Source organism: Zea mays, chromosome 6 (assembly GCF_902167145.1).
Source record: "Zea mays cultivar B73 chromosome 6, Zm-B73-REFERENCE-NAM-5.0, whole genome shotgun sequence".
In the NCBI taxonomy this organism is placed as follows: domain Eukaryota; kingdom Viridiplantae; phylum Streptophyta; class Magnoliopsida; order Poales; family Poaceae; genus Zea; species Zea mays.
The window spans coordinates 170661907-170689656 of record NC_050101.1 but is presented as its reverse complement, the minus strand read 5'-3'; the positions used below and the strand labels follow the sequence as shown (position 1 = coordinate 170689656).

The following is a 27750-nucleotide window of genomic DNA, read 5'->3' as shown; positions in this document are numbered from 1 at the left end:
TGTACTGTCCACGCGTACGCGGGTTCTCGGCAAGGCCAAGTGGGCAACATGGCAGGGTGGCAAGACGGTACTGTATGTACCTACCGGCACTACGCTTCGACGCCTCCTTTTTTCCAAAACCTTCCAAGCCCCGCGTTCAAACTGTGCCTAGGCGACGGATCCTCGGTGCTAGTAGATCACACACACACACACACACACGGGCGAAATGTCGGCGAGTTAATGACGGTGGTTAAAGTGAAACCTGGATCCAGCACCAGCAGCAGTCTTTCAGGTTTCAAGAACACTCAGGTCCTGCGTTACTGTGGACTGTGGTAAAAGTGCCGGAAGTTCAGTTCGACGGGGGAAGAAAAGAAGGGCCGCACCTGCACACAGCACACCTACTACACTAGTACACTGCTGCAATGTACTACCTGGGCCGTGCTCCAAAAGTCGTAACCACTCGGAGACTTCCCTCTGTCCTATCTCCGATCACTGATACATCTCACACCCTCACCACACCGTGACATAATTTGCCAGTAGGGTTTACGGTGCGGTATCGATAATAACCACACTACTTGCACAACAGCTCACTTCTTCGTTATTTTTTTTTTGTCAAGTGGGGTCGATCTGGCGCTGCCTATGATTCAAGTGTGAGAATTCAGCAACAGCCAGCCAGCTCCTGTTTCCGTGTACATACGCTTTCTAAAAGCTGGACCAGGCCGGCCCAATGCTCCAGTTGCCCGTGCGCGCTGCTTCGCCCCCTACCCCAGGCCTAGCCGCACGGAAATGAATGCGGGCCCACTGCCCGGACGACTTGCAACTAGTCTCCACCCTGTTCAATTAAATCCACAGACGCTGGGAAAACAATTCTTTTTGAAAGGTAGAAATAAATAAAAGATTGTGGGCTGTTGAAGTGCAATCTAACCCCTTTCTCAGACTATCTTCTAAATAACTACTTTTCGCAGAATCAGGCGTGTCATCTCTAGACGATGAGATTACACCAGTCAGCTACAGATGACGAATCTGATTAAAAAAAATTTGGTGCTAGTATACTCTAATCGTTTTACGCTAGATATGTTGTCATTAATTAATTGATAAAAAAAAAACAATATTTGTAACTGATGCCATGCATGCAGCAGGCTGCACGGCACGGTCGTCCGGAACTCCGGATGATGATATAAGACCAGCGTCACCCCCGCGCGCGCAGCCTGCTGTGATGCGCCCAAGTCGATCAATCATCGTCCGCTCTCATCATCTCATCGCAAAGCCAAATGTATCGAACGGCCGTCGTGACTGCCGCGGCCTTGGCCTTGGCCGTGCTCAGCGCGGCGGCGATGACGGCGGCGGCGCCGCAGGTGCCCTGCTACTTCATCTTCGGGGACTCGCTCGTGGACAACGGCAACAACAACTTCATCGTGTCGATGGCGCGGGCTAACTACCCGCCCTACGGGATCGACTTCGCCGGCGGGCCCACCGGCCGCTTCAGCAACGGCCTCACCACCGTCGATGTCATCGGTAAGCTGCCGCTGCCGGCTGCCGGCCGGGTCAACAAGACCAGGGCCAAGACGAGCGAACCTGCTGCACGGATACTAGCTATAGCTACAAGTAGTTTTCACGCCATCGTAGTACGTCCAGTTCACTAGTGTGGCATTGTTTGCTTCGTGTCCGTGGCGTGCAGCTAAGCTCCTGGGCTTCGACGACTTGGTGCCCCCGTTCTCCGAAGCAAGCGGCCAGCAGCTCCTCCGCGGCGCCAACTTCGCCTCCGCCGCCGCGGGGATCCGGGAGGAGACGGGCCAGCAGCTGGTAGGTAGTGTAGACGCATGCATGCATGCATATACGAACTGAGTAGGTAACTGACTGACTGACTGAACGAAAACCGACGCACACAGGGCGCCCGGATCAGCTTCAGCGGGCAGGTGCAGAACTACCAGGCGGCGGTGCAGGAGGTGGTGAGCATCCTGGGCGACGACGAGGCCGCGGCGGCGGCGCACCTGGGGCGGTGCGTCTTCACGGTGGGCATGGGCAGCAACGACTACCTGAACAACTACTTCATGCCGGCCCTGTACAGCACGGGCAGCCGGTACACGCCGGAGCGGTACGCGGACGCGCTGGCCGAGCAGTACGCGGGCGCGCTGCGGGCGATGTACCGGTACGGCGCCCGCAAGGTGGCGCTCGTCGGCGTGGGGCAGGTCGGGTGCAGCCCCAACGAGCTGGCGCAGCGCAGCTCCGACGGCGTCGCCTGCGTGGAGCTGGAGCAGATCAACGGCGCCGTCCGGATGTTCAACCGCAGGCTCGTCGGCCTGGTGGACAGCTTCAACAGGATCCTCCCCGGCGCGCACTTCACGTACGTCAACGTCTACGGCATCTTCGAGGACATCATCAAGTCACCCGGAGCCCATGGTGGGTTAATTAGAAGAGAAGATGGCACAGCAGTCGTCTGTCGGTTAATAATTATACTGATGCATGGATTGTTCAGGGCTGAAGGTGACCAACGCGGGGTGCTGCGGCGTGGGCAGGAACAACGGGCAGGTGACGTGCCTGCCGTTCCAGACGCCGTGCGGCAACCGCCACGAGTACCTCTTCTGAAGGTTGCATGCAGCATTCACTAGGCTGTTTTGCACCGGCAACAAGCGTGGAGTGCGTCCTGAGGCTCTGCAGGTTTTCACTGTTGGGGGTTGCGGATGCGCTCTCGATGAGGCAGAGCAGTGCAGTGCAGTGCGTCGGGCCGGCTGGCCCGCTGTCTGCCGTGCGGCTTACTGGGCCGACCGGGCGAGAAGGCAGACCAGATTCCAATACTAGTCCCATCAATTAGAAATATATGCCACTCCAATTTTGAAAAGTTAAAAACTAGTAAACTAGTGCATTTCCATACCACTCCATGGCATCAAAATGAACTAGTAATCTAATTTTGCAAATATTTAATTTAGGGGGAAAATTTAAAAAAACAACTGACACTAGACCATGTCTTTCCACACGTCAAAAAAAAAACTTCTCTACAGTGCCCAAACTTCCGCCATGGTTTCTCCTCCCAATCGCTGTTTTCTTCACCGTTCCCGCGCGTCAGGCTTCTAGGTCCTGCAGAGCTGTGAGCGCACACCATTATAACATGGCTCTGGAGAAATAGATCTGATACGGGGAATGTTCTGAGCGCGCATTGTCAGGCTGCTTTGCCTCCTTGTGCTCATCTTCCGCCGTGCCGCCGGCGTCAGGAAGATGGGCTACTGATCAAGGTCAACATAGCATTTTAGTCTCTTAGAGTAGGCTAGAGTTAAAACCCAACAAGAAATATCATAAAAAAGTAAAGAGAGAGAAAGGGGCGAAAAGCTTTTGAGAATACTAATGCCCCGTTTGTTTTGTTAGAATTGAATTCTATTCTAATAATTATAATTTAGGCAAAACTAATTGAGTTAACATATTTATTTATGTAATGTATTCTATGTTATGCTAAATCATATCAGATAGATAGTTATACACTACATTTATGTTGTAGAGAAACAAGTAGAAAAGTGTGTTATAAATTGTACATTAGAAAAGTAACATGTAAATCTATAGAATTAATTTCCATCTCTCGCCCACATGAATTTGAGATAGATTTATATATACACTTTGGAAAGTTGTGGAATGTCACGTTCTAAAAAAATAGGCTATTGCATTAGTTAAATTCTAATTCCTCAAAATGAAGGCAAACAAACGGATCCTAAACGGAAAAAATATTTAATCACGATTCGGACACGTGGATAACTTCTTTCTAAACACTTCTATACAAACATAACTCCATGGGCTACTGATATTTACTGAAATTAAAGAGAGCCGTTGAAGCATGAACCTTTTTTAGATACTACAATTTTTAGGAAGATGTCGGGCGGCACCTTTCGTCTGCCAAGTGCGTGGACAGCTTGCCTGTCGGGCCGAGAGTGCCAGTGCTTCAGCAAGGCTTTACTTGCTGCTCCTCTATTTTATCCATTGTTATATCCTCTATTTTCAACGCAACTTTAGAAACAGTATTATTTATGGTATAAATCTCTATTTATCACGGTTCTACCGTCGTGGGATAAAATTAGACGTGCTAAAAAAGCAGAGTCAAAAAATACTCGCCACTTTGGTCTTGTTCTCGAGAAGTTTGGCACGAGCAGCAAAAGCAATACTAACTCCATTCTCGAATATTTGTTATCGACTAATTTATTTTTAGACTAAAACGTAACAAATAAAAAAGAACGAAGGGAGTAGAGAGTATAAGCTTATTCAAACCTAGTTTGTAAGCCGGGAAGACAAATGAAAAACAAAAAACAACACAGCAGATTACACATGGATCGTTTCATTACTAGAGTAGGCATTTACTTCAGTAAATCGCTGGACAGAGCACAGACAAGTTCGGCGACACATGATCCTGCCAATCTGGACGGCCAGCGTGTGCAAGAAAACCTACCAGCCTAGCTTCGAGCCCGAAACAGAAATCACAGGCTATGTACATTAGGTAAAAAAGAGAGAATCACAGGGGGCAGGCGAATATTGTCCACTCAATAAAGATATACAAAAGGAGTGTCCAAAGTATTCTCGTATTTGATCGTGTGCCGTCTAAGGACAGACGAATATTGTCCAAATGTCCACTCGTTAAAGATACACAAAAGGAGTGTTCAAAGTATTCTCGTATTTGATCGACCGTATGCCTTCTGTAAAGAACATACCACTTCTTCGTATGCACCCGTTAATCCTTCAACTGCTATGTGAGGTCCAATTACCTAAACATAATATGATAGCTAAATTTAGAAAGTGAGCCGGTTTTTAAAGCGATCCTTTTTTATAGTTTTGAGAATAGATTGTCATGTCATATTTAAAAAGATCATGAAGTACTTGAGAATATAGAAAGAAGATTAACAAGGACGTCCAAGGCGAGCCGGAGAGCCAGTTCAATTCGAGTCCGAGTCTGTCTTAGCCTTCAGGACGAGTTCGCGGTAAAATGGATGACCAGGACACATTTGAACTTCATTTTCGATGACTCATATATAAATAAAAAGATAATTTTATAAACTAACTAATGGCTTTAGTTTGAAGTCTAAATTTTACTGGAGTCAATCGAAATTGCCAAGACAAGTCAGCGTCCAGAATACATCGTAGTGCTGCATAGTCGTTTTTAGTCAGTTAGACCGTGTATCGTCTAGAGCTCGTTAAGAGCTCTATTACCACCTTTTATAATCTGTGTACCTATATTCAAATTACACTCTACAAATAGTAGAGCCTACGATGTAAAACAGAACTTCTGAACACGGTCTTAGATCGTGAATCGTCGTAAAGCTTACTAGGGGAGGCATCCAGAGGGTGTGACAACACTTAGACCTTATATTGAGTCGTCACCACACATGTTAGGGTTTAAGTTTTGCTTTAGATCAATTTGTGTCCTTACCAGTTTGTGAAATCCACGTTCAAATCTTAATCATACATCTACAATAATAACTTAACTTACTTGGGTTACAATTTATTTTACTCTTACTTGTGTTCTTTGATTGACAACAAAGAACAGTTTTATCGATGCGATCTGATCAATCGGATTATGACACAATTGATAACCAGATGAAACATGGTACTAAAGTTGCATGGTTTAAATTAAAATGATCTGATGTATCACTCTCCACCAAATCAAAAAACCGACGGTTATCTTGAACCAATCGGCCCCCATCATTTTGGGAACATTTTTTTTTTATCTCCAGGGAAGATACGCTCCCTCCTTTCCCAGGTTTAATATTCTCAGAGGGACTACGGAGGGGATCACCCTTCAGTTTCAGGATCTGGTAAGTAAATCAGATATTGTCCCCGGTCACTCAACCATAGCCACAGTAAAGACTAAAGTGTAGTAATAGGACATCAGGGAGTAAAAGTTTCCAAGGTATATATTCACATTTACCCGTCCCCCATGTGGCCAACGAACATCTGGATTCTACCTTTGCTAGCGAGAAGAACAATCTAGAATCCTTATCAACTTATCATGGAACGAAGAAAAGATGTAGTCGCCTTCCAATGTACTGGCAGAAAAAACCTTATGTATGTCATCTGTGCATACCACTATACCAGATCTCAATATTACAATTTGAGCATGTTTGCCCCTGAACTCCATATCAGTACACAGGAAAATAGAAATCAAGTAAACCAGGGAATAAATGTATAGTAGTTCCATAAAACTATGACACAATACATGTTAAAAAAACACATTGAAGAAGAAGAAAAATCATAAGCAACGGAAGAAACCCACCAAAGAACAAGGATATATCAAATTCAGTATGACACTAACTACCTTAGAAATTTGGAGAAACTTTGCATAGAACAAAACAGAGTTCAAAAATTCGATGGGAGTTTGCTTCTAAAGCTATCTCCAACAGCTTACTCATCTACATCTGCTATTTTAAACTTCACTCTATAAACAATGCAAAACATTGTTTTACATGGCCATATGTACAATCTGTTACTTCAACAAGAGTACAAGATACTAACCCTGTCTGAAGCAAGTCCCCTTGTAAATGATGTTAAGGCACCATGGCTCACCGCCCTGCTACCCAGTACCCAGCCACCCAGAAAAATAACTATACGCAGCTGCAAGTTTTTTTTCTTCCTATTCTTACTTTAGGACATCTACAACTTCTGAATTCAAATGAAGAAACAACACCCATGCAACAAAGAGAGCACAAAAAAGGCAGTAACTACTAACTAGTATCACACTACCTCAGATCTGCAGAAGTTGCACACAACAAAAGCAAAGGCTTCAGCAATTCATTTGGTGTTAACAGAAGAGTCATGTCCCTTCCATGACGAGAACTACCTCGTCAGCATCAGTTGAAGAACTTCCAGTCATACATGGTGTTAATGCACCCAATATCACAGTCGAAGCTTTGCAAAGGGGACGTGTTTTGTTATTCCTACTGTAATTTATCTGCGATCCCTAGGTTTAAATAGTACAAGTCCCATAGATAGATCTTCTGTACAACATGTGGGTTCTCAACAACGGGAAATACAACTCAAGGACAGTGTATGGTGTTTACGTGGAACCGCGGAAGAACAAACACTAAGGTATGCAGCACAAATTTCAGATCAGACGAAAAGAGAAACAAGACAACACTACTTAGATATTTAACCTAATATGCTCTTGCAAGAAAAATAAAACATACTAAATACACCTCGATGTTCACACCACTACAGTTGACTGCACTAAAGCTGCCAGTAGTTTGCGTGCTTTGCTCCAGCAAACCCCAGCAATGTTTTAATAACTAAGTTGCTGAAGCATATCACTGAAAAGACTATGCAGACTGACTACACTACAGAGATCATGCTTTGACAAAGTACGTTAAAAAAATCATGCTTTGACAAAGAAGCACACTTCAGCTATCTGGGTGACGTATGACATCACAATGGTATCTCAAATGCTGGAAGTTGAATAAGACAGCCTTCCTCAACTCCAGTATAAATAGTTCATGCTCAGGCTGCAGCTTCCTCAGTCCCATAGGGTTATTTTTCTGCAGTATTTGTCAGCAACCGATCCTTTGGTTATGGCTCGTGTCCTACAGGATGTGTTGGATACCTTTACACCAACCATTCCACTAAGAATAACATACAACAATAGTCAAGTTCTGGCAGGTGCTGAGCTAAAGCCATCTGCGGTTATAAGTAAACCACGAGTCGATATCGGTGGCAATGACATGAGGACTTTCTACACCCTGGTGAGCCAAGCAATTTACAGATAATGCTACCCGATTGGGAGAATGTATGCCAATCCTTTTTTATGTAGCATATAAAGTATTGTGCACTTTATAGTGGATTTATCAGCATTAGTATGAATAAATTTAATAAGAACAAAATGCCTTAAATCTTGCAGTATATAAACATGTCTATATGCTAACATGTTTGTCTTTGACTTGAGAAGGTACTGATTGACCCGGACGCCCCAAGTCCAAGCCATCCATCACTAAGGGAGTACTTGCACTGGTAAATAAAGTGCAATATGTCCCACTCTTCCTAAATTAGGTTCTTTTTAATTTGCCTTATTATGATATTGGTTCACTATTGTGTAGGATGGTGACAGATATTCCTGAAACAACTAGTGTCAACTTCGGTATGAATGCATATAGTTATCTGTCATTCCGTTGCGTTTCTGCTGAATACTGTGGAGCTTAGGCTGTAGTCTCTTCTTGCTTCTCGGACTTGTTGACCACTGAATTGGTGCAGATAATGATGCAATCAATACATGAAATCAGCAACCATAAACTGAATGCTAGACCAACTTGTTAGGTGAATGCAATATCCCAGCTTAGCGCTTACTGAAAGCCACTAACTTAGTAGCATAACTAATAAAGCAATCAGGTAGAACTCAGTTTCAATCTAGACCATTGCCGGAGTCTGGATATATTGGTATTAAATACAAACAAGTATTTAATAGTGTAAATGAATAGGTATACGTATGATTCACAAGGCCCATGTTTGTCCTTTAATTGGTTGGCAACATCAGCAAAATTAGGTTCATTTACAGTGGTCATATTAAAGTTATATTCTAGTAGTACATTTTTAGTATATATAATTTTTTCATGCTTGGTTTTACCTGAGACTTTGAAACAGATATTGGAAACAAAGAAGCCATTAATTGTCTCAAACAAGATGAGCTATATCTAAAAGACATCTCTTTGTCCAAATTGAAAGAGTTAAAAACAATAAATGTCGATGTCCCCACACACTTCAGTGTTCCTTAAACTCTTCAGTAGATAATGTCATGATGTTCTTGCAGGCCAAGAGCTAGTATTTTATGAGAGACCAGATCCAAGATCTGGTATCCACAGGCTGGTATTTGTGTTGTTCCGCCAACTTGGCAGGGGTACGGTTTTTGCACCAGAAATGCGCCAAAACTTCAACTGCAGAAGCTTTGCACGGCAATATCACCTCAGCATTGCCAGTGCTACACATTTCAACTGTCAAAGGGAAGGTGGATCGGGTGGAAGAAGGTTTAGGGAAGAGTAGAGACCATAGACCACTGCATGGCTACACTATATAATTATCATCAATAATGTGCACTATATTGAATGTCAATGCACCACCTCTATATGCTGAATGCTATGTATCTCAAACTATGATTTGTAATGACTTGAAGGATTGAGAGCTTATTCTCTTAACGGAATATAGACCAATATTATTAGTATATATTCCATGATTAATCAGACAAAGTATTCTCCAAGGAGAAACCAGTACAGTTTCAGGGCCATACTAGTACTGCTTGTTTCAACAGGTATTAAACAAACTCAGCACAATCTGAATAATACAAAGTATATTTCATGGAAAACTAACAGAGAATCACAGATTGTATATTATTCCTTACTACAATCAGAAGAGCACAACACATCATTCCTTATTCCCATTGAAAGTATTATGCCAGTGGTACGTACCAGTTTCTTAGAAAGTAGTCAACAAGACACTACAAAGCATTATAAATTCCAAGAGTTAACTTACAGCAGAATCACCATGGAGAGGAAACTAATAACTTCTTCTCAAGAGCCAAGATGGCACACCTCCACCAATTCCCATGACTCCAAGGTTTTATCTGTGGTATCTGTTCTATAGAGCGCAAGCTCAGATATCTCAAACTCTAATACATAGATATCCTTGTCCAGCTCCTCTGCCTTCTTCCTTGCCTCCTCCTTCTCCTCATCTGTAAGGTCTCCATATAAGAGGCTGACATGCGGCATGTATGCTGCAAATGCCACAACCAAGTGTCAGTAGTCACTAACATATGAATTCTCATTCAGGAACAGGATTCAGCGAGCACACTCACGAGTTTTTCTATTGTAACCGAAGTTGGCGCAGCAGTGATCGCTAGCTCCCACCACCTAACAAATTTCAGAGAATCTGATATAAGAAGGCCAAATGATTCCAATGCACACTGCATCCAGGGGCGGACCCACAGGGGGTCCAGGTGGGCCATGGCACACCCTAAGCCAGATCCACCAAGACCCTCACCTGGCCCCACGTGCAGACTAATCAGCGTTGTTTAAATGTGCCGAACTGCCGATGCAATTGATTCGTAATGATCGCAATTCCCAGACGCAGAGACACGCCACCGCCTTGGCCCTGCAACACACATCGCCGCCCTCCGGCTCTAGTGCCACGAGCCGCCGCCGACCTTACATAGCGTATGTGCCAAAGAGCCCGCCGCCCAGCCCAGCCACGGCACCACACGATCGGTGATATGCGGTCGCCACCCACCGCCCACGCCTCGTCCTATCGTCCAGCCGAGGGCCGGGCCCTATCTAGTATCTGCTAGCTTCAAGCGTAAATATGCAATGATTAACCTAGATATATATTTCATTGTGGATTGACAACATTGTTGATTGTTGATCGCCTATAAATTTTTTTAGCGGCACACCCTATAAAAAAACCTAGGCCCACCACTGACTGCATCAGTATTCCCTCAGCATTCTAATCCGACTGTAAGTTTGAAAATTGGAGCAGAACAAACAAAACTAGGGAACCAGTAAGAGGAGAAGAGATGCTTAACCTCGGCGGTGGGGTCGAGAAGGATGTAGACGCACTGGTAGAAGAAGCTGCCACGGGCAACCCCCGTGACACGAGCAGTGTAGGGTTGGACGCTGGCGGCGGCGGCGCGGAGCACCTTGACAGCTTCCGAGCGGCGTCCGCGGAAGTCACCGACGACGGTAACGTGCGGCTCAAAGGCGGGGCCGCCGTATGCAGCGCGGAGGCCCTCCATGATGCGGCGGAAACGATCACGGACGGGCTCCGGCGGAAGGGCCCACACGGAGTACACCTCCTCCGGCGACTGGTCGGTGGGGTCCATGCGGTCTGACACTGACCAGCGGTGAGGTCAGAGCACAAGACGGGACAGCGGGGTTAGAGGCGGCGGGTGGCGGTGTGGGGATCGGGCGGTGGCGGAAAGCGAATATGCTTTGCAGCTGTGAGGAGAAGAAGCATCACGGTTCGCGGGAGGCGGAACCGATGAAGCACCGCGGTACGGGCGCAGTCGGTACGGTGCCTTTCAGCGACGAGACACTGTCTGGTGGGTCCGTGATGGGAACACAAGCTGACAAGCCCCACTGTCAGTGAATGCGTTACTAATTACACGTGTTAGCGTAGAATCGACCTCGTTTAACAATGACTACTACAGTCTGGATCTGGATTTTAGATCTAGGTGTGCAGATCACATGCACGAGTAAATTGACTCCAGGAATAACAAAATGTAGTCCTGCAAATGGATCAATATACTACTACCTCCGTTGACGCAGTTGATTTTTTTTAAAAAATAACTGCTTGTCTTATTCAGAAAAAATAATATGATTTATCGTTTATTTTGCTATAATTTATTTTATCAATTAAGGTTGTTTGAGCATGGCTTGAAATTTTACATTTTTGAATAAATATTTTGAATAAGACGAGTGGTCAAAGTTTTAAAAAAACAACGCCATCATATATTTAAGAACAGAAGAATAATGTATGTTTAGCTGCACATTAATAAAAATAATACTCCCTCTATCCCAAAATATAGTTTTTTCTAGCCCTTTTGTTTTTCGTCCACATTCATTTAAATATAATGTATATAGATATACATGCAAACTATATTTATATGATGCCTAATAAAAGTATAATTACTCTAACGAGATGTTTGGATCCATTCATTTTGGAGGAATTAGAATTTACTTAATAACGTAACTTATTTAGCTTGGAATTTACCATTCCACCATTTTCGAAAGTTCGGATATAAGACTATCTCAAATTCATAGGGTGGAAGATAAGAAATAATTTATGTATCAGTAGAATTTGTTTCCACTCTATAACTGATAGGACACCCCAGCTCACTCTTTTATAGTAAAAAAAATAGCACATAATTCTCTCTGGTATCTTGTTAATAATAGTATACAAATATATTTTGTATAAAACTGAATTAGCTTAATTGATATGTGCCTAAATTACTATTATTAGAATGGAATTCAATTCCAAGGATCCAAATAGGGCGTAAAACAAATGGAGAGAATATATATATATATATTGTATATTAGGAGCCATGGGCTTCCTTTAGTTATTGGAAGCCCAGGCCAGACAGTGCAATCCGGTCGAGCCGGACCAGGTCCAGACGTCTATAAAAGAAAAATCCGTAGTGCTAGGGATCAGTTTTTATGCCCCATCTCGATTCATTATCGACGGTTGCCAGGCCGGCGGTGGCGGCGGTTCCCAGGCCGACGGTGGCGGCCCCCGATCCAGAGGGCGAGCGGCGGTGGCAGCGCCCTTCTGCGGTGGCCGCGGTTTCCAGGCCGGCGGTGGCGGCCCCCGATCCAGAGGGCGAGCGGCGGCAGCGCCCTTGTGCGGTGGCGGCGATTCTCAGGCCGGTGGCCGCAACTCCATTACCTCGACGCGCGGTGGCGGAGGTTCCTCGATCCGCAGCGAGGCCCTTGTGCAGGCAAGCGGCGGCGTCCCCGAAGCCCCGAGGAGGCGACACTTCCAAGGCCGGCGAGCAAGCGACGCCCGTCGACGTGCGAGTAGCGACGGCGACGCATGAGGCGCGATGTTCGAGCGAGCGACGTCACGGAAGGGGCGAGATGCGCGCAGCGATGATCGCGCGTGACATCCTCTGATCCGGCGCATTTTTCTTTTCGTTTATTGTGTTTTATGCCTACCACATGTATTATTTACGCTAAAAACTGTATGTTTTTATGCTTTAACACAGAGTTCGTATATCAGTTTACTGCATGCACATTTGAAAGGCAATTCCTTGATTTATGTTGTTCTTAATTTGCGCGCATGCAATGGAAACTCCCACGATTTTGCCATAATTTTTGGATCTGTATAAAAATAGAAACCGCATGCATGCGGCTGCCATGTTTTTCGTATCTGTCATAAAAATAGGATCGTAATAACAACCTACTAAAGCTATCAACCTCTAATTGACTCGGTATTTACGCTTATAATTGAGGGATTTTATGCTCAAAAATTAAGGTTTTTACGCTCCACCCGGATATGCGTCCACCAGTGAACAACATGCCAGATTTTTTACGCAGTGTAAGGAATTGCATAAATACCTACACCGTGTAGTATAATTTGTTTCAGTATACATCATAAACTAGTTCTAATGCGTTTAGTTGCATGACTGTTGGAGGGATCCTATATTTATGAAGGAAATAAAACATTAAATGTGATTTTTTGTTACTATGCATGCAATTCATTTCCTTTTATTGCATATTCTTTCCATCATAAATTCGTGTGCATGCAGCCTGTAGCAGATTTTTACGCAGTATACCGAATTGCATAATTATCTACACAGTGTAGCATATTTAGTATCAGTATATAGCATAAAATGGTCATTACGAGTTTTAGTTGCATGTCTGTTTCAACGATCCTAAATTTATGGAGGAAATAAAGCATTTAAAATAGAAACCGCCACACATATCTTTCCTAAATTTACGCGCATGCAAGGGAACGTGATTGACTCATGCATGCATTTTGCCATAATTTTAGGATCTGTATAACCGCATGCATGCGACTGCCATATTTTCCGGATCTGCCATAAAAATAGGATCGTAATAACAACCTACTAGAGCTATCAACCTCTCACATTGGCTCGGTATATACGCTTATAATTGAGGGATTTTATGCTCAAAACTTAAGGTTATTACGCTCCAACCCGGAGGTGCGTCCACCAGTGAACAACATGCCAGATTTTTTACGCAGTGTAACGAATTGCATAAATACCTACACCATGTAGTATAATTTGTATCAGTATATATCATAAACTAGATTTAATGTGTTTTAGCTGCATGGCTGTTGGAGGGATCTTATATTTATGAAGGAAATAAAACATTAAATACGATTTTTTGTTTCTATGCGTGTAATTCATTTCCTTTCATTGCACATTATTTTTATCATAAATTCGTGTCATGCAGCTGGTAACAGATTTTTGCGCAGTATATCGAATTGCATAATTATTAACACAGTGTAGCATATTTAGTCTCAGTATATATCATAAAATGGTCCTTACGCGTCTAGCTACATGGCTGTTGCAGCGATCCTAAATTTATGGAGGAAATAAAGGATTTTAAAAACAGAAACTGCCGCACATATCTTTCCTAAATTTATGCGCATGCATTGGATCGTGTTTGACTCATGCATGCATTCCTTTTTTTGCGCTAACAGACGTGGGGCAGGTGGCGCACCCGACAGCCTGTTTGGGCGCGCTGGTTGAACCAGTTTGTAAGGGTGGTCGGCCTGGGCTTCCTTTAACTATTGGAAGCTCAGGGCTCCCGTTATACCTACCCTATATATATATATATCTTTACTACTATTAAGGCTGTAAGGGGTAGGCTGCCTCATCTGGTTCTGCCTTCGGTGAATCTGCATCGTTCGCTCGCTTCCGTAAATCTACTCGGTCCGTCCGCCCACGCCCACGCCCACGTTCGTCCCCCCGCGTCCCCCTCCCCCACCCCGCGTGAGCCGCCGCCGCCCCGCCTCCCCCTCCACGGGTCGAGATCGATGTCTTGCTTCCGCTGCTTCAGCGGCAGCAGGACCAAGAGGGGCAAGGGCGAGAAGCGCCTGGAGGGGTCGACGGCGCCGACGTCCCCGGCGGCCGCCTCGTTCCTGTCCACCGTCTCCACGGGCGCGCCATCCAACCTCACCTTCTCCACGGCGTCGTCGGCCGTCGTCACGAGCCACTCCGAGGACTCCAGCGCGGTCATGCGGCCGGAGGCGACCAAGTCATCGGGCTCGGCCTCGGTGTCGTCGGCGCGGAGCATCCCGGAGCTGTACGAGGAGAGGGGAGCCAGCAGCCTCCGGGAGTTCGGGTTCCGGGAGCTCCGGGCCGCCACCAGCGACTTCAGCCGCCTGCTCAAGGTCGGCGAGGGTGGCTTCGGGAGCGTTTACAAGGGCGTCGTCCGCCTTCCTGGCGGGCCCGCCGGCGGCACAGTAGTTGCCATAAAAAACTCAATCCCAATGGTCATCAGGTATGGTCGTGTGGATCGGTGTTTTCTTGGCTCACCTGTGTCAATACCATCTTGTCGTTGTTGATCACGAATTCGTCAGCATTTTTACAGTATATTGCCTACCATATACATTATCTCTATGTGTGTGTGGGTGAACCCTACATCCCGTAGAAGTAGAACTACACAGGGTCTCTGTTTTTTGGATCATGAAATGGACTGTACCTTGCATGTGAAAGGGAATCAGGCTTACACCTTGTTCCTATATAATTTTGGTGGTTGAATTGCCCAACACAAATCTTTGGACTAACTAGTTTGTTCTAGTGTATAAGTTATACAGGTGTCAAAGGTTCACAACATAGCCAATAAAATGACCAAGTGTTGGGTTCAACAAAAGGGCAAAGAGCCAACCGAAGGCCCTCTGGTCTGGGCACACCGGACTGTCCGGTGTGCCACCGGACAGTGTCCGGTGCACCACCGGACAGTGTCCGGTGTGCCACCGGACAGTGTCCGGTGCACCACCGGACAGTGTCCGGTGCACCAGGGGACTCCAGCTCGAACTCGCCACCTTCGGGAATTTCCAGGGGCTCTCGCGCTATAATTCACCGGACTGTCCGGTGTACACCGGACAGTGTCCGGTGCGCCATGGAGAAGCGGCCTCAGGAACTCTTCAGCTTCGGGAAAAGCCAACGGCTCGTCCGCTATAATTCACCGGACATGTCCGGTGTGCACCGGACTGTCCGGTGTGACTCCAGCACAACGGCTATTCCGCGCCAACGGCTACCTGCAGAGGCATTAAATGCGCCGCAGCGCGCGCAGACGTCAGGTTTGCCCATACTGGCGCACCGGACAATGAACAGGAGCTGTCCGGTGCGCCACCGGACATCAAGGGTGGCCCACAAGTCAGAACTCCAACGGTCAGATTCCAACGGCACTGATGACGTGGCAGGGGCACCGGACATGTCCGGTGTGCACCGGACTGTCCGGTGCGCCATCGAGCAGACTGGCTCCCCAACGGCCACATTTGGTGGTTGGGGCTATAAATACCCCAACCACCCCACATTCATTGCCATCCAAGTTTTCCACTTCACAACCACTTACAAGAGCTAGGCATTCAATTCTAGACACATTCAAAGAGATCAAATCTTCTCCAATTCCACACAAAACCCTAGTGACTAGAGAGAGTGATTTGACGTGTTCTTTTGAGCTCTTGCGCTTGGATCGCATTCTTTCTTTCTCTTTTGCTCTTGTGATCAACATTCAATTGTAACCGAGGCAAGAGGCACCAATTGTGTGGTGGCCCTTGCGGGGAAGTTTTGTTCCCGGTTGATTGAGAAGAAGGAAAGCTCACTCGGTCCGAGGGACCGTTTGAGAGAGGGAAGGGTTGAAAGAGACCCGGCCTTTGTGGCCTCCTCAACGGGGAGTAGGTTTGCAAGAACCGAACCTCGGTAAAACAAATCCTCGTGTCACTTGCTTATTCGCTTGGGATTTGTTTTGCGCCCTCTCTTGCGGACTCATTTATTACTAACGCTAACCCCGGCTTGTAGTTGTGATTATTTTTGTAAATTTCAGTTTCGCCCTATTCACCCCCCCTCTAGGCGACTATCAATTGGTATCGGAGCCCGGTGCTTCATTAGAGCCTAACCGCTCGAAGTGATGTCGGGAGATCACGCCAAGAAGGAGATGGAGACCGGCGACGACAAGCCCACTACAAGCCAAGGGAGCACTTCATCTTCATCGGAAGAGTCCCGCACCAAGAGAAGAGAGAAGAAAAAGAAATCCTCCAAGCGGAAGGAGAAAAGATCTTCCTCTTCTCACCATAAGGAGAAGAAGGAAAAATCTTCTCACAAGCCGCATCGGAGTGGGGACAAGCACAAAAGGATGAGGAAGGTGGTCTTCTACGAGACCGACACTTCATCGACCTCCACCTCTGGCTCCGACGCGGCGTCCGTCACTTCTAAACGCCAAGAGCGTAAGAAGTATAGTAAGATCCCCCTACGCTACCCTCGCATTCCTAAACATACATCTTTACTTTCCGTCCCATTAGGCAAACCACCAACTTTTAATGGTGAAGATTATGCTATGTGGAGTAATTTGATGCGATTTCATCTAACCTCTCTCCACAAAAGATTATGGGATGTTGTTGAGTATGGTGTACAGGTACCATCCGTAGGGGATGAGGACTACGACACGGACGAAGTGGCCCAAATCGAGCACTTCAACTCTCAAGCCACAACCATTCTCCTTGCCTCTTTAAGCAAGGAGGAATACAACAAAGTACAAGGGTTGAAGAACGCCAAGGAGATTTGGGACCTACTCAAGACGGCGCATGAGGGTGATGAACTCACCAAGATCACCAAGCGGGAAACGATCGAGGGGGAGCTCGGTCGCTTCCGTCTTCGCCAAGGGGAGGAGCCACAAGACATGTACAACCGGCTCAAGACCTTGGTGAACCAAGTGCGCAACCTCGGGAGCACAAAATGGGATGACCACGAAGTGGTTAAGGTTATTCTAAGAGCCCTTATTTTCCTTAACCCTACTCAAGTACAATTAATTCGTGGCAATCCTAGATATACACAAATGACCCCCGAGGAAGTCATCGGGAATTTTGTTAGTTTTGAATGCATGATTAAGGGCTCCAAGAAGATCAACGAGCTTGATGAGCCTTCCACATCCGAGGCGCAACCCGTGGCCTTCAAGGCAACGGAGGAGGAGTCTACACCAAGTAGACAACCAATTGACGCCTCCAAGCTCGACAACGAGGAGATGGCCCTAATCATCAAAAGCTTCCGGCAAATCCTCAAGCAACGGAAGGGGAAGGACTACAAATCCCGTTCCAAGAAGGTTTGCTACAAGTGTGGTAAGCCCGGTCACTTCATTGCAAAATGTCCTATGTCTAGTGACAGTGACAGGGACGACGACAAGAAGGGAAGAAGAAAGGAGAAGAAGAGGTATTACAAGAAGAAGGGCGGCGATGCCCATGTTTGTCGGGAGTGGGACTCCGACGAAAGCTCAAGCGACTCCTCCGACGACGAGGACGCCGCCAACATCGCCGTCACCAAAGGCCTCCTCTTCCCCAACGTCGGCCACAAGTGCCTTATGGCCAAGGACGGCAAAAAGAAGGTAAAATCAAAGTCCTCCACTAAATATGAAACATCTAGTGATGAGGATGATAAAAATGAGGAGGATAACTTGCGTATTCTTTTTGCCAACCTTAACATGGAACAAAAGGAAAAATTAAATGAGCTAATTAGTGCTATCCATGAAAAGGATGATCTCTTGGACTCCCAAGAGGATTTCCTAATCAAGGAAAACAAGAAACATGTTAAGGTTAAAAATGCTTATGCTCTAGAAAGAGAAAAATGTGAAAAATTATCTAATGAGCTAAGCACTTGCCATGAGATTTTAGACAACCTTAGAAATGAAAATGCTAATTTGTTGGCTAAGGTTGATTCTCATGTTTGCATTGATCCTAGAAATGATGATGTTGATTTGCTCGCTAGGATTGATGAATTGAATGCTTCCATCGCTAGCCTTAGAAATGAGAATGAGAAATTAATTGCTAAGGCTAAGGATTTTGATATTTGCAATACTACTATTTCTGACCTTAGAACTAAGAATGATTTGTTGCATGCTAAGGTTATTGAATTAAAGTCTTGCAAACCCTCTACATCTACTATTGAGCATGTGTCCATTTGCACTAGATGTAGAGATATTAATGTTGATGCTATCCATGATCACCTTGCCTTAATTAAAAAACAAAATGATCACATAGCACAACTTAATGCTAAAATTAGAGAGCATGACTTAGAAAATGAAAATTTTAAATTTGCTAGAAGCATGCTCTATAATGGGAGACGCCCGGGCATTAAGGACGGCATTGGCTTTCAAAGGGGAGACAATGTCAAAATTAATGCCCCTCCTAAGAACTTGTCTAACTTTGTTAAGGGCAAGGCTCCCATGCCTCAGGATAACGAGGGTTACATTTTGTACCCTGCCGGGTATCCTGAGAATAAGAGTAAGAAAATTCATTCTAGGAAGTCTCACTCTGGCCCTAATTATGCTTTTATGTATAAGGGTGAGACATCTAGATCTAGGCAACCAACCCATGCCAAGTTGCCTAGAAAGAAAACTATTAATGCATCAAATGATCATGCCATTTCATTTAAAACTTTTGATGCATCTTATGTGCTTACTAGCAAATCCGGCAAAGTAGTTGCCAAATTTGTTGGGGGCAAACACAAGGGCTCCAAGACTTGTGTTTGGGTACCCAAAGTTCTTGTATCTAATGCTAAAGGACCCAAAACCGTTTGGGTACCTAAAACAAAGAACTAAACTTGTTTTGTAGGTTTATGCATCCGGGGGCTCAAGTTGGATACTCGACAGCGGGTGCACAAACCATATGACAGGGGAGAAAAGGATGTTCTCCTCCTATGAGAAAAACAAAGATCCCCAACGAGCGATTACATTCGGGGATGGAAACCAAGGTTTGGTCAAAGGTTTGGGTAAAATTGCTATATCCCCTGACCATTCCATTTCTAATGTTCTTCTCGTAGATTCTCTAGATTACAATTTGCTTTCCGTATCCCAATTGTGTCAAATGGGCTACAACTGTCTTTTTACTGATATAGGTGTTACTGTCTTTAGAAGAAGTGATGATTCAATAGCTTTTAAGGGAGTGTTAGAGGGTCAGCTATACTTGGTAGATTTTGATAGAGCTGAACTCGACACTTGCTTGATTGCTAAGACTAACTTGGGTTGGCTCTGGCACCGCCGACTAGCTCATGTTGGAATGAAGAATCTTCACAAGCTTCTAAAGGGGGAGCACATTTTGGGACTAACCGATGTTCACTTTGAGAAAGACAGGATTTGTAGCGCATGCCAAGCAGGGAAGCAAGTTGGCACTCATCATCCACACAAGAACATAATGACGACTGACAGGCCACTGGAGCTCCTACACATGGATCTATTCGGCCCGATCGCTTACATAAGCATCGGCGGGAGTAAGTACTGTCTAGTTATTGTGGATGATTATTCTCGCTTCACTTGGGTATTCTTTTTACAGGAAAAATCTCAAACCCAAGAAACTTTAAAAGGATTCTTGAGACGGGCTCAAAATGAGTTCAGCTTAAGGATCAAGAAAATAAGAAGCGACAACGGGACGGAGTTCAAGAACTCTCAAATTGAAAGCTTCCTTGAGGAGGAGGGCATCAAGCATGAGTTCTCTTCTCCCTACACGCCACAACAAAATGGTGTAGTGGAGAGGAAGAATCGAACTCTATTGGACATGGCAAGAACCATGCTTGATGAGTACAAGACACCGGACCGGTTTTGGGCCGAAGCGGTCAACACCGCCTGCTACGCCATCAACCGGTTATATCTTCACCGAATCCTCAAGAAGACATCATATGAACTCCTAACCGGTAAAAAGCCCAACATTTCATATTTTAGAGTTTTTGGTAGCAAATGCTTCATTCTTATTAAAAGAGGTAGAAAATCAAAATTTGCTCCTAAAACTGTAGAAGGCTTTTTACTTGGTTATGACTCAAACACAAGGGCATATAGGGTCTTTAACAAGTCCACTGGACTAGTTGAAGTCTCTTGTGACGTTGTGTTTGATGAAACTAACGGCTCTCAAGTGGAGCAAGTTGATCTTGATGAGATAGGTGAAGAACAGGCTCCATGCATCGCACTAAGGAACATGTCCATCGGGGATGTGTGTCCTAAGGAATCCGAAGAGCCTCCAAGTACACAAGATCAACCATCCTCCTCCATGCAAGCATCTCCACCAACTCAAAATGAGGATGAGGCTCAAAATGATGAAGAGCAAAATCAAGAAGACGAGCCACCTCAAGATGATAGCAATGATCAAGGGGGAGATACAAATGATCAAGAAAAGGAGGATGAGGAAGAACCAAGACCGCCACACCCAAGAGTCCACCAAGCAATCCAACGAGATCACCCCGTCGACACCATCCTCGGCGACATTCATAAGGGGGTAACTACTCGATCTCGGGTTGCTCATTTTTGTGAACATTACTCTTTTGTTTCCTCTATTGAGCCACACAGGGTAGAGGAAGCTCTCCAAGATTCGGATTGGGTGGTAGCAATGCAAGAGGAGCTCAACAATTTCACAAGGAATGAGGTATGGCACTTAGTTCCACGTCCTAACCAAAATGTTGTAGGAACCAAATGGGTCTTCCGCAACAAGCAAGATGAGCATGGAGTGGTGATAAGGAACAAAGCTCGACTCGTGGCCAAAGGGTATTCACAAGTCGAAGGTTTGGATTTTGGTGAAACCTATGCACCCGTAGCTAGGCTTGAGTCAATTCGCATATTATTGGCCTATGCTACTTACCATGGCTTTAAGCTCTATCAAATGGACGTGAAAAGTGCCTTCCTCAACGGACCAATCAAGGAAGAGGTCTATGTTGAGCAACCTCCCGGCTTTGAAGACAGTGAGTACCCTAACCATGTCTATAAGCTCTCTAAGGCGCTTTATGGGCTCAAGCAAGCCCCAAGAGCATGGTATGAATGCCTTAGAGATTTCCTTATTGCTAATGGCTTCAAAGTCGGCAAGGCCGATCCTACACTCTTTACTAAAACTCTTGAAAATGACTTGTTTGTATGCCAAATTTATGTTGATGATATTATATTTGGGTCTACTAACAAGTCTACATGTGAAGAGTTTAGTAGGATCATGACACAGAAATTCGAGATGTCAATGATGGGGGAGTTGAAGTATTTTCTAGGATTCCAAGTCAAGCAACTCCAAGAGGGCACCTTCATTTGCCAAACAAAGTACACTCAAGACATTCTAACCAAGTTTGGGATGAAGGATGCCAAACCCATCAAGACACCCATGGGAACTAATGGGCATCTCGACCTCGACACGGGAGGTAAGTCCGTGGATCAAAAGGTATACCGGTCGATGATTGGTTCATTGCTTTATTTATGTGCATCTCGACCGGACATTATGCTTTCCGTTTGCATGTGTGCAAGATTCCAATCCGACCCTAAGGAATCACACCTTACGGCCGTAAAACGAATCTTGAGATATCTGGCTTATACTCCTAAGTTTGGGCTTTGGTACCCTAGGGGATCCACATTTGATTTAATTGGTTATTCGGATGCCGACTGGGCGGGGTGCAAAATCAATAGGAAGAGCACATCGGGGACTTGCCAGTTCTTGGGAAGATCCTTGGTGTCTTGGGCTTCAAAGAAGCAAAATTCGGTCGCTCTTTCCACCACCGAAGCCGAGTACATTGCCGCAGGACATTGTTGCGCGCAATTGCTTTGGATGAGGCAAACCCTGCGGGACTACGGTTACAAATTAACCAAAGTCCCTTTGCTATGTGATAATGAGAGTGCAATCAAAATGGCCGACAATCCCGTCGAGCATAGTCGCACTAAGCACATAGCCATTCGGTATCATTTTCTTAGGGATCACCAACAAAAGGGGGATATCGAGATTTCTTACATTAATACTAAAGATCAATTAGCCGATATCTTTACCAAGCCACTTGATGAACAATCTTTTACCAGACTTAGGCATGAGCTCAATATTCTTGATTCTAGAAATTTCTTTTGCTAAGCTTGCACACATAGCTCTTTTGAATACCTTTGATCATATCTCTTTTATATGCTATGACTAATGTGTTTTCAAGTCTATTTCAAACCAAGTCATAGGTATATTGAAAGGGAATTGGAGTCTTCGGCGAAGACAAAGGCTTCCACTCCGCAACTCATACTTCGCCACCACTCCGAGCAACTCTCTCTTCTTTGGGGGAGAAATGAGCATCAAGGAAAAGGACTTCATCCTTGGGGGAGAGAGTAAAAGCTCAAACGCAAGAGGACTTCGTCTTTGGTATAATCTTAACTCACTTATTTATGACCAGAGGGGAAGATTGCACTTCAAAGGGCTCTAATAACTCCGTTTTTGGCGATTTATGCCAAAAAGGGGGAGAAATGAGCCCAAAGCAAAAGGACCGCACCACCACCACCAAATTCAAAAACTTAGTGCTTTCCAAAAAGTCTTTATCATCTGGTATCCTATTGTGTTCAAAAGGGGGAGAAAGTAGTATTTCAAAAATGGTATATCAAAACCCTCTTGAACACTAAGAGGTGGATCTCTTTTAAGGGGAGTTTTGTTTAGTCAAAGGAAAAGCATTTGAAACAGGGGGAGGAAATTTCAAATCTTGAAAATGCTTTTTGCAAACTCTTATTTATTTACCTTGACTATTTGCAAAAGATCTATGAAATGGATTTACAAAAAGGTTTTGCAAAAACAAAACATGTGGTGCAAACGTGGTCCAAAATGTTATATAAGAAAGAAACATTCCTTGCATATCTTGTAAGTAGTTATATTGGCTCAACTCCAAGTAACCTTTGCACTTACATTATGTAAACTAGTTCAATTATGCACTTCTACATTTGCTTTGGTTTGTGTTGGCATCAATCACCAAAAAGGGGGAGATTGAAAGGGAATCAGGCTTACACCTTGTTCCTATATAATTTTGGTGGTTGAATTGCCCAACACAAATCTTTGGACTAACTAGTTTGTTCTAGTGTATAAGTTATACAGGTGTCAAAGGTTCACAACATAGCCAATAAAATGACCAAGTGTTGGGTTCAACAAAAGGGCAAAGAGCCAACCGAAGGCCCTCTGGTCTGGGCACACCGGACTGTCCGGTGTGCCACCGGACAGTGTCCGGTGCACCACCGGACAGTGTCCGGTGCACCAGGGGACTCCAGCTCGAACTCGCCACCTTCGGGAATTTCCAGGGGCTCTCGCGCTATAATTCACCGGACTGTCCGGTGTACACCGGACAGTGTCCGGTGCGCCATGGAGAAGCGGCCTCAGGAACTCTTCAGCTTCGGGAAAAGCCAACGGCTCGTCCGCTATAATTCACCGGACATGTCCGGTGTGCACCGGACTGTCCGGTGTGACTCCAGCACAACGGCTATTCCGCGCCAACGGCTACCTGCAGAGGCATTAAATGCGCCGCAGCGCGCGCAGACGTCAGGTTTGCCCATACTGGCGCACCGGACAATGAACAGGAGCTGTCCGGTGCGCCACCGGACATCAAGGGTGGCCCACAAGTCAGAACTCCAACGGTCAGATTCCAACGGCACTGATGACGTGGCAGGGGCACCGGACATGTCCGGTGTGCACCGGACTGTCCGGTGCGCCATCGAGCAGACTGGCTCCCCAACGGCCACATTTGGTGGTTGGGGCTATAAATACCCCAACCACCCCACATTCATTGCCATCCAAGTTTTCCACTTCACAACCACTTACAAGAGCTAGGCATTCAATTCTAGACACATTCAAAGAGATCAAATCCTCTCCAATTCCACACAAAACCCTAGTGACTAGAGAGAGTGATTTGACGTGTTCTTTTGAGCTCTTGCGCTTGGATCGCATTCTTTCTTTCTCTTTTGCTCTTGTGATCAACATTCAATTGTAACCGAGGCAAGAGGCACCAATTGTGTGGTGGCCCTTGCGGGGAAGTTTTGTTCCCGGTTGATTGAGAAGAAGGAAAGCTCACTCGGTCCGAGGGACCGTTTGAGAGAGGGAAGGGTTGAAAGAGACCCGGCCTTTGTGGCCTCCTCAACGGGGAGTAGGTTTGCAAGAACCGAACCTCGGTAAAACAAATCCTCGTGTCACTTGCTTATTCGCTTGGGATTTGTTTTGCGCCCTCTCTTGCGGACTCATTTATTACTAACGCTAACCCCGGCTTGTAGTTGTGATTATTTTTGTAAATTTCAGTTTCGCCCTATTCACCCCCCCTCTAGGCGACTATCAGCATGACTCTGTACAATTCATCTCGCTAATGTGTCTGTGAAGTATCTATCATTTTGCTAGCCCTGTTTCATTTCAGAAGTTCAAGGTTATCTCATTCTGGCATATCTCATTTGCCTGCTGATGAAGTGAAGCCTTTGGTTAAATATGATAATGATGAAGGTATTGTGTGAGATTCCCTTGTGTTATTTATTGTTAACGTTCTAATAATTTTGTATGGCATCATAATTCATTTAATTGATTGTAGATGCACACTCACCTGGTGGCCGTGGAAGGGGTCGTGGTGGTCGAGGCCGTGGGCGGGGCAGGGGCAGAGGTGGACGTGGTGAGGCTGAGTGCTGCAGAGTAAACCATCAATTTGTCACATGTTCAATTATTCCTCACATGTTACGTTTCAGGAAATGGGTTCAATGAGTATGCTGATGCTGGTTGGGAAGACGATCACGCCCCTGCATATATGGGCAATGGATATGCCCGTGGAAGAGGTCACAGTTTCAGGGGCCGTGGTAGGAGAGGAGGCGACAATAACCAGCCTGAATACCAACAGGTCGGAGGTTATTTCAAGAAGATCCAATTGAACCAAAAACTGGAATAAAATTTCCAACATTTCTGGAAGACGACTCCAGTCCATCTGCAGCGGTATTTCCATTTTCTTTAAAACCATAACTTCTCTTAATCTGGAGGAATTGACTTCATTTTGTGTGTGTGTGTGTTCAATTGAAATCATTTTCAAGTTAGTGGTGTATTACGATCAATACATAAATTGTACCAGTTGGGTACATGGTTTGTGATTTACTTTATGGCTATTCAAACTTGCTTCTTTGACAATTTTGAACTAAAAGTCTACATAATCATATATAGTGTATACTGGTACTGATTTGTTATTATGCACTCGGTATCTGCACAATGCATTTTAATGGTTTTGAAACATTGAAATTAAAGCGTATAATTTTGGTAATATTATTTCCAGATTCCGTATCATTTTGTATAAATTCTTCGATTTGATCCCTCCATGTGACGATTTCCATTGATAATTAAACCTTCAGGTCCTTGTTGGGATAGGTTTCAAAGGCATGAGAGTGATGAGGGTCAAAAATCTGAACCTCTACGCTTTTGGTTTATGTAAGACATAATTTTTTAAATTGGTTCTGTTCCATGTCAGTTTGCCAATGAATACTAACAAACCTCTATTCGTTAGTGATGAAATTTTCTTATAGATATGCAACCAACTTCTATCCGTGAGAAGTTGGGTCCTAAGTATGCTTCATTTCCAACTGACAAGCTGATGGAGAACCCTGATTTCTATAGTGATCTTCTCAGGTATATTGATATATCCTTTTCATCATATTTCTCAGCTTCTTTTGCTTACCCTTAGCCTTAGGTTCCATTTGTAAAGGAGATTTTTGAATCTGTTTCCTAGATCAAATCTCCTCTCTTAGTCAGGCCCTACTTGAGTTGGTGGCCATATATTTTAGGAAGTGCATAGGCTAGCACTAACTAATGTGGTTGTCCTTGTTAAGGAATGTAACTATGTAAGACCAAAGGTACCTATGGAGCAGCCACTGAGTTAGACATGTTATTGTGTTAGGTGGTTGCTGGGAGCAATACTTGCTACCAGTTGACATATTATCATTAAATTTCTGCTTATATCTGCATGTGTATTAATGTCATCCATACCAGAATGCATGTGACACATAACACATAGGCGCTCATGCAAAGCTCACAGCCTCATTTGCATATATACACCACTTATTAATCCTCAGAATACAGATATTTGTTGAGAGGGCAAGTAGATTGCAGGATTCTGGTTGTTTACAGCGAATATGTTGTTTTGAAGCACATATGAAACTTGGTTCTTCTCCTTGTTATGTTTCAGGAAATGGGTTCAATGAGTATGCTGATGCTGGTTGGGAAGACGATCACGCCCCTACATATATGGGCAATGGATATGCCCATGGAAGAGGTCGCAGTTTCAGGGGCCGTGGTAGGAGAGGCGGCGACAATAACCAGCCTGAATACCAACAGGTCGGAGGTTATTACGAGGAGGCACCTGTTCATGCTCCAGCTTTAGGTGGGTAACCTCACAGGACACAAATGAAGTGTACAAAATATTTTCAAACAAAATTAAGCAAGGCCTAAAGATAATCTGAAGAGCTTTGTACATGCGATTTTTTATCATTGTCGATCCTGATTCCTGATGCTTTTATTTTTTTCAACAACAGATTTTCACCATTTGTAATGGAACTGAAACCAGCCTCTCATCGAAGTGGAAACCTTTTTTTAGTCGTAAACATTTACATGGTTTATCCAGTGGTATGCTGATGAAAGATGCTAAGTTTCGCTTAATATAATGTATATGAAGGTCCTGGGTACCTCAAATTTTGTCCACATTGAACCAGTACGAATGACATCTTCCTTGAAAGTTATAGAAATGCTTCAAAGTTCAAATGGCATTCAGCATGTTCCATGTGCTGCTATTTCAGCACTCATTTCTCGTGCTGGCAATGCAAACTGGAACTGGAAGGGTTTGCTCCTCATCCAATCAAATTGGGCACCGATGGTCAGTCAGACAGTCACCTACTCTACGTACTCTTTCTTTAGGGATGATAGCCTTCGATTTTTTCAAAGCAACAGATAAATATGGACATGTCCTCTACCTATTCTAGGAAGTGCTGCCAGTAATCCTGAAGAGATTAAAAATGTTTTAGTGTTCTCCGATGGATGTTGAGATAGAGTCTGGAAAAGGGTTCAGGGATGGATGGAGCAAGCTTTGTCAACCGGAGAGAAAGAGTGTTCTTACCAAAGCGATTGCACAAGCAGTTCCGACGTACTATATATGTCCTGTTTTAAACTCTCACGAGAATTATACAAGATGTTTTTTTGGGCTTGGCACTTGGGATTTTTACCCGGGCTCAATAAGCGTATCACATGCTGATCGAAAACGAGGCCCGTGATGAGGCATGGGTGGACGAGCGCCAGATACAAAAGCCTACGAGCCAGACTGGTCGGATTTAAAGTATGCCA

General features: G+C 44.9%; 3 protein-coding genes and 1 non-coding gene across 6 annotated transcripts; 3 read left to right on the top strand and 1 right to left on the bottom strand.

Annotated features, from left to right (window-relative positions):
• Positions 1-1200: 1200 nt before the first annotated feature.
• LOC103630621 (GDSL esterase/lipase At4g18970) lies at positions 1201-3993 on the top strand. Its single transcript, XM_008651668.4, has 4 exons — positions 1201-1494; positions 1658-1782; positions 1869-2379; positions 2456-3993. The coding sequence occupies exons 1-4, from the start codon at positions 1251-1253 to the stop codon at positions 2563-2565; spliced, it is 990 nt and encodes a 329-aa protein (XP_008649890.1). The 5' UTR covers positions 1201-1250; the 3' UTR covers positions 2566-3993.
• A 3442-nt stretch (positions 3994-7435) lies between these two features.
• Positions 7436-8972, top strand: LOC100127518 (ZCN7 protein). Its single transcript, NM_001112775.1, has 4 exons — positions 7436-7682; positions 7886-7947; positions 8034-8074; positions 8741-8972. The coding sequence occupies exons 1-4, from the start codon at positions 7437-7439 to the stop codon at positions 8968-8970; spliced, it is 579 nt and encodes a 192-aa protein (NP_001106246.1). The 5' UTR covers position 7436; the 3' UTR covers positions 8971-8972.
• A 252-nt stretch (positions 8973-9224) lies between these two features.
• On the bottom strand, positions 9225-10963 carry LOC100285560 (cyclic phosphodiesterase). The gene is made up of 3 exons (NM_001158451.2): positions 10502-10963; positions 9779-9833; positions 9225-9697 (listed from the first exon to the last, which is right to left on the bottom strand). The coding sequence occupies exons 1-3, from the start codon at positions 10796-10798 to the stop codon at positions 9495-9497; spliced, it is 555 nt and encodes a 184-aa protein (NP_001151923.2). The 5' UTR covers positions 10799-10963; the 3' UTR covers positions 9225-9494.
• Positions 10964-14896: 3933 nt separating this feature from the next.
• Positions 14897-27170, top strand: LOC103630616 (uncharacterized). Of its 3 annotated transcripts, none has more exons than XR_004850390.1 (7): positions 14897-14945; positions 24806-24888; positions 24974-25051; positions 25125-25365; positions 25773-25848; positions 25944-26046; positions 26603-27170. It is a non-coding gene; the product is annotated as an uncharacterized protein (transcript). The 3 variants fall into 3 exon arrangements; XR_555158.3 differs by lacking the exon at positions 14897-14945 and having other exon boundaries at positions 24746-24888; positions 26603-26797; positions 26949-27170; XR_004850389.1 differs by lacking the exon at positions 14897-14945 and having other exon boundaries at positions 24746-24888.
• The last annotated feature ends 580 nt before the right edge of the window (positions 27171-27750 follow it).

Bases quoted from the DNA above. Each gene is read 5' to 3' on its own strand.
- LOC100285560 (NM_001158451.2), bottom strand. From the start codon at position 10,798: ATGGACCCCACCGACCAGTCGCCGGAGGAGGTGTACTCCGTGTGGGCC. The intron at 9,834-10,501 runs GTTAAGCATCTC...GAAATTTGTTAG, and splicing joins TTCTCGACCCCACCGCCGAG to GTGGTGGGAGCTAGCGATCA. The intron at 9,698-9,778 runs GTGAGTGTGCTC...TGGCATTTGCAG, and splicing joins CGGTTACAATAGAAAAACTC to CATACATGCCGCATGTCAGC.
- LOC100127518 (NM_001112775.1), top strand. From the start codon at position 7,437: ATGCTCAGGCTGCAGCTTCCTCAGTCCCATAGGGTTATTTTTCTGCAG. The intron at 7,948-8,033 runs GTAAATAAAGTG...ACTATTGTGTAG, and splicing joins CTAAGGGAGTACTTGCACTG to GATGGTGACAGATATTCCTG. The intron at 8,075-8,740 runs GTATGAATGCAT...ATGTTCTTGCAG, and splicing joins AACAACTAGTGTCAACTTCG to GCCAAGAGCTAGTATTTTAT.
- LOC103630621 (XM_008651668.4), top strand. From the start codon at position 1,251: ATGTATCGAACGGCCGTCGTGACTGCCGCGGCCTTGGCCTTGGCCGTG. The intron at 1,783-1,868 runs GTAGGTAGTGTA...CGACGCACACAG, and splicing joins AGGAGACGGGCCAGCAGCTG to GGCGCCCGGATCAGCTTCAG. The intron at 2,380-2,455 runs GTGGGTTAATTA...TGGATTGTTCAG, and splicing joins CAAGTCACCCGGAGCCCATG to GGCTGAAGGTGACCAACGCG.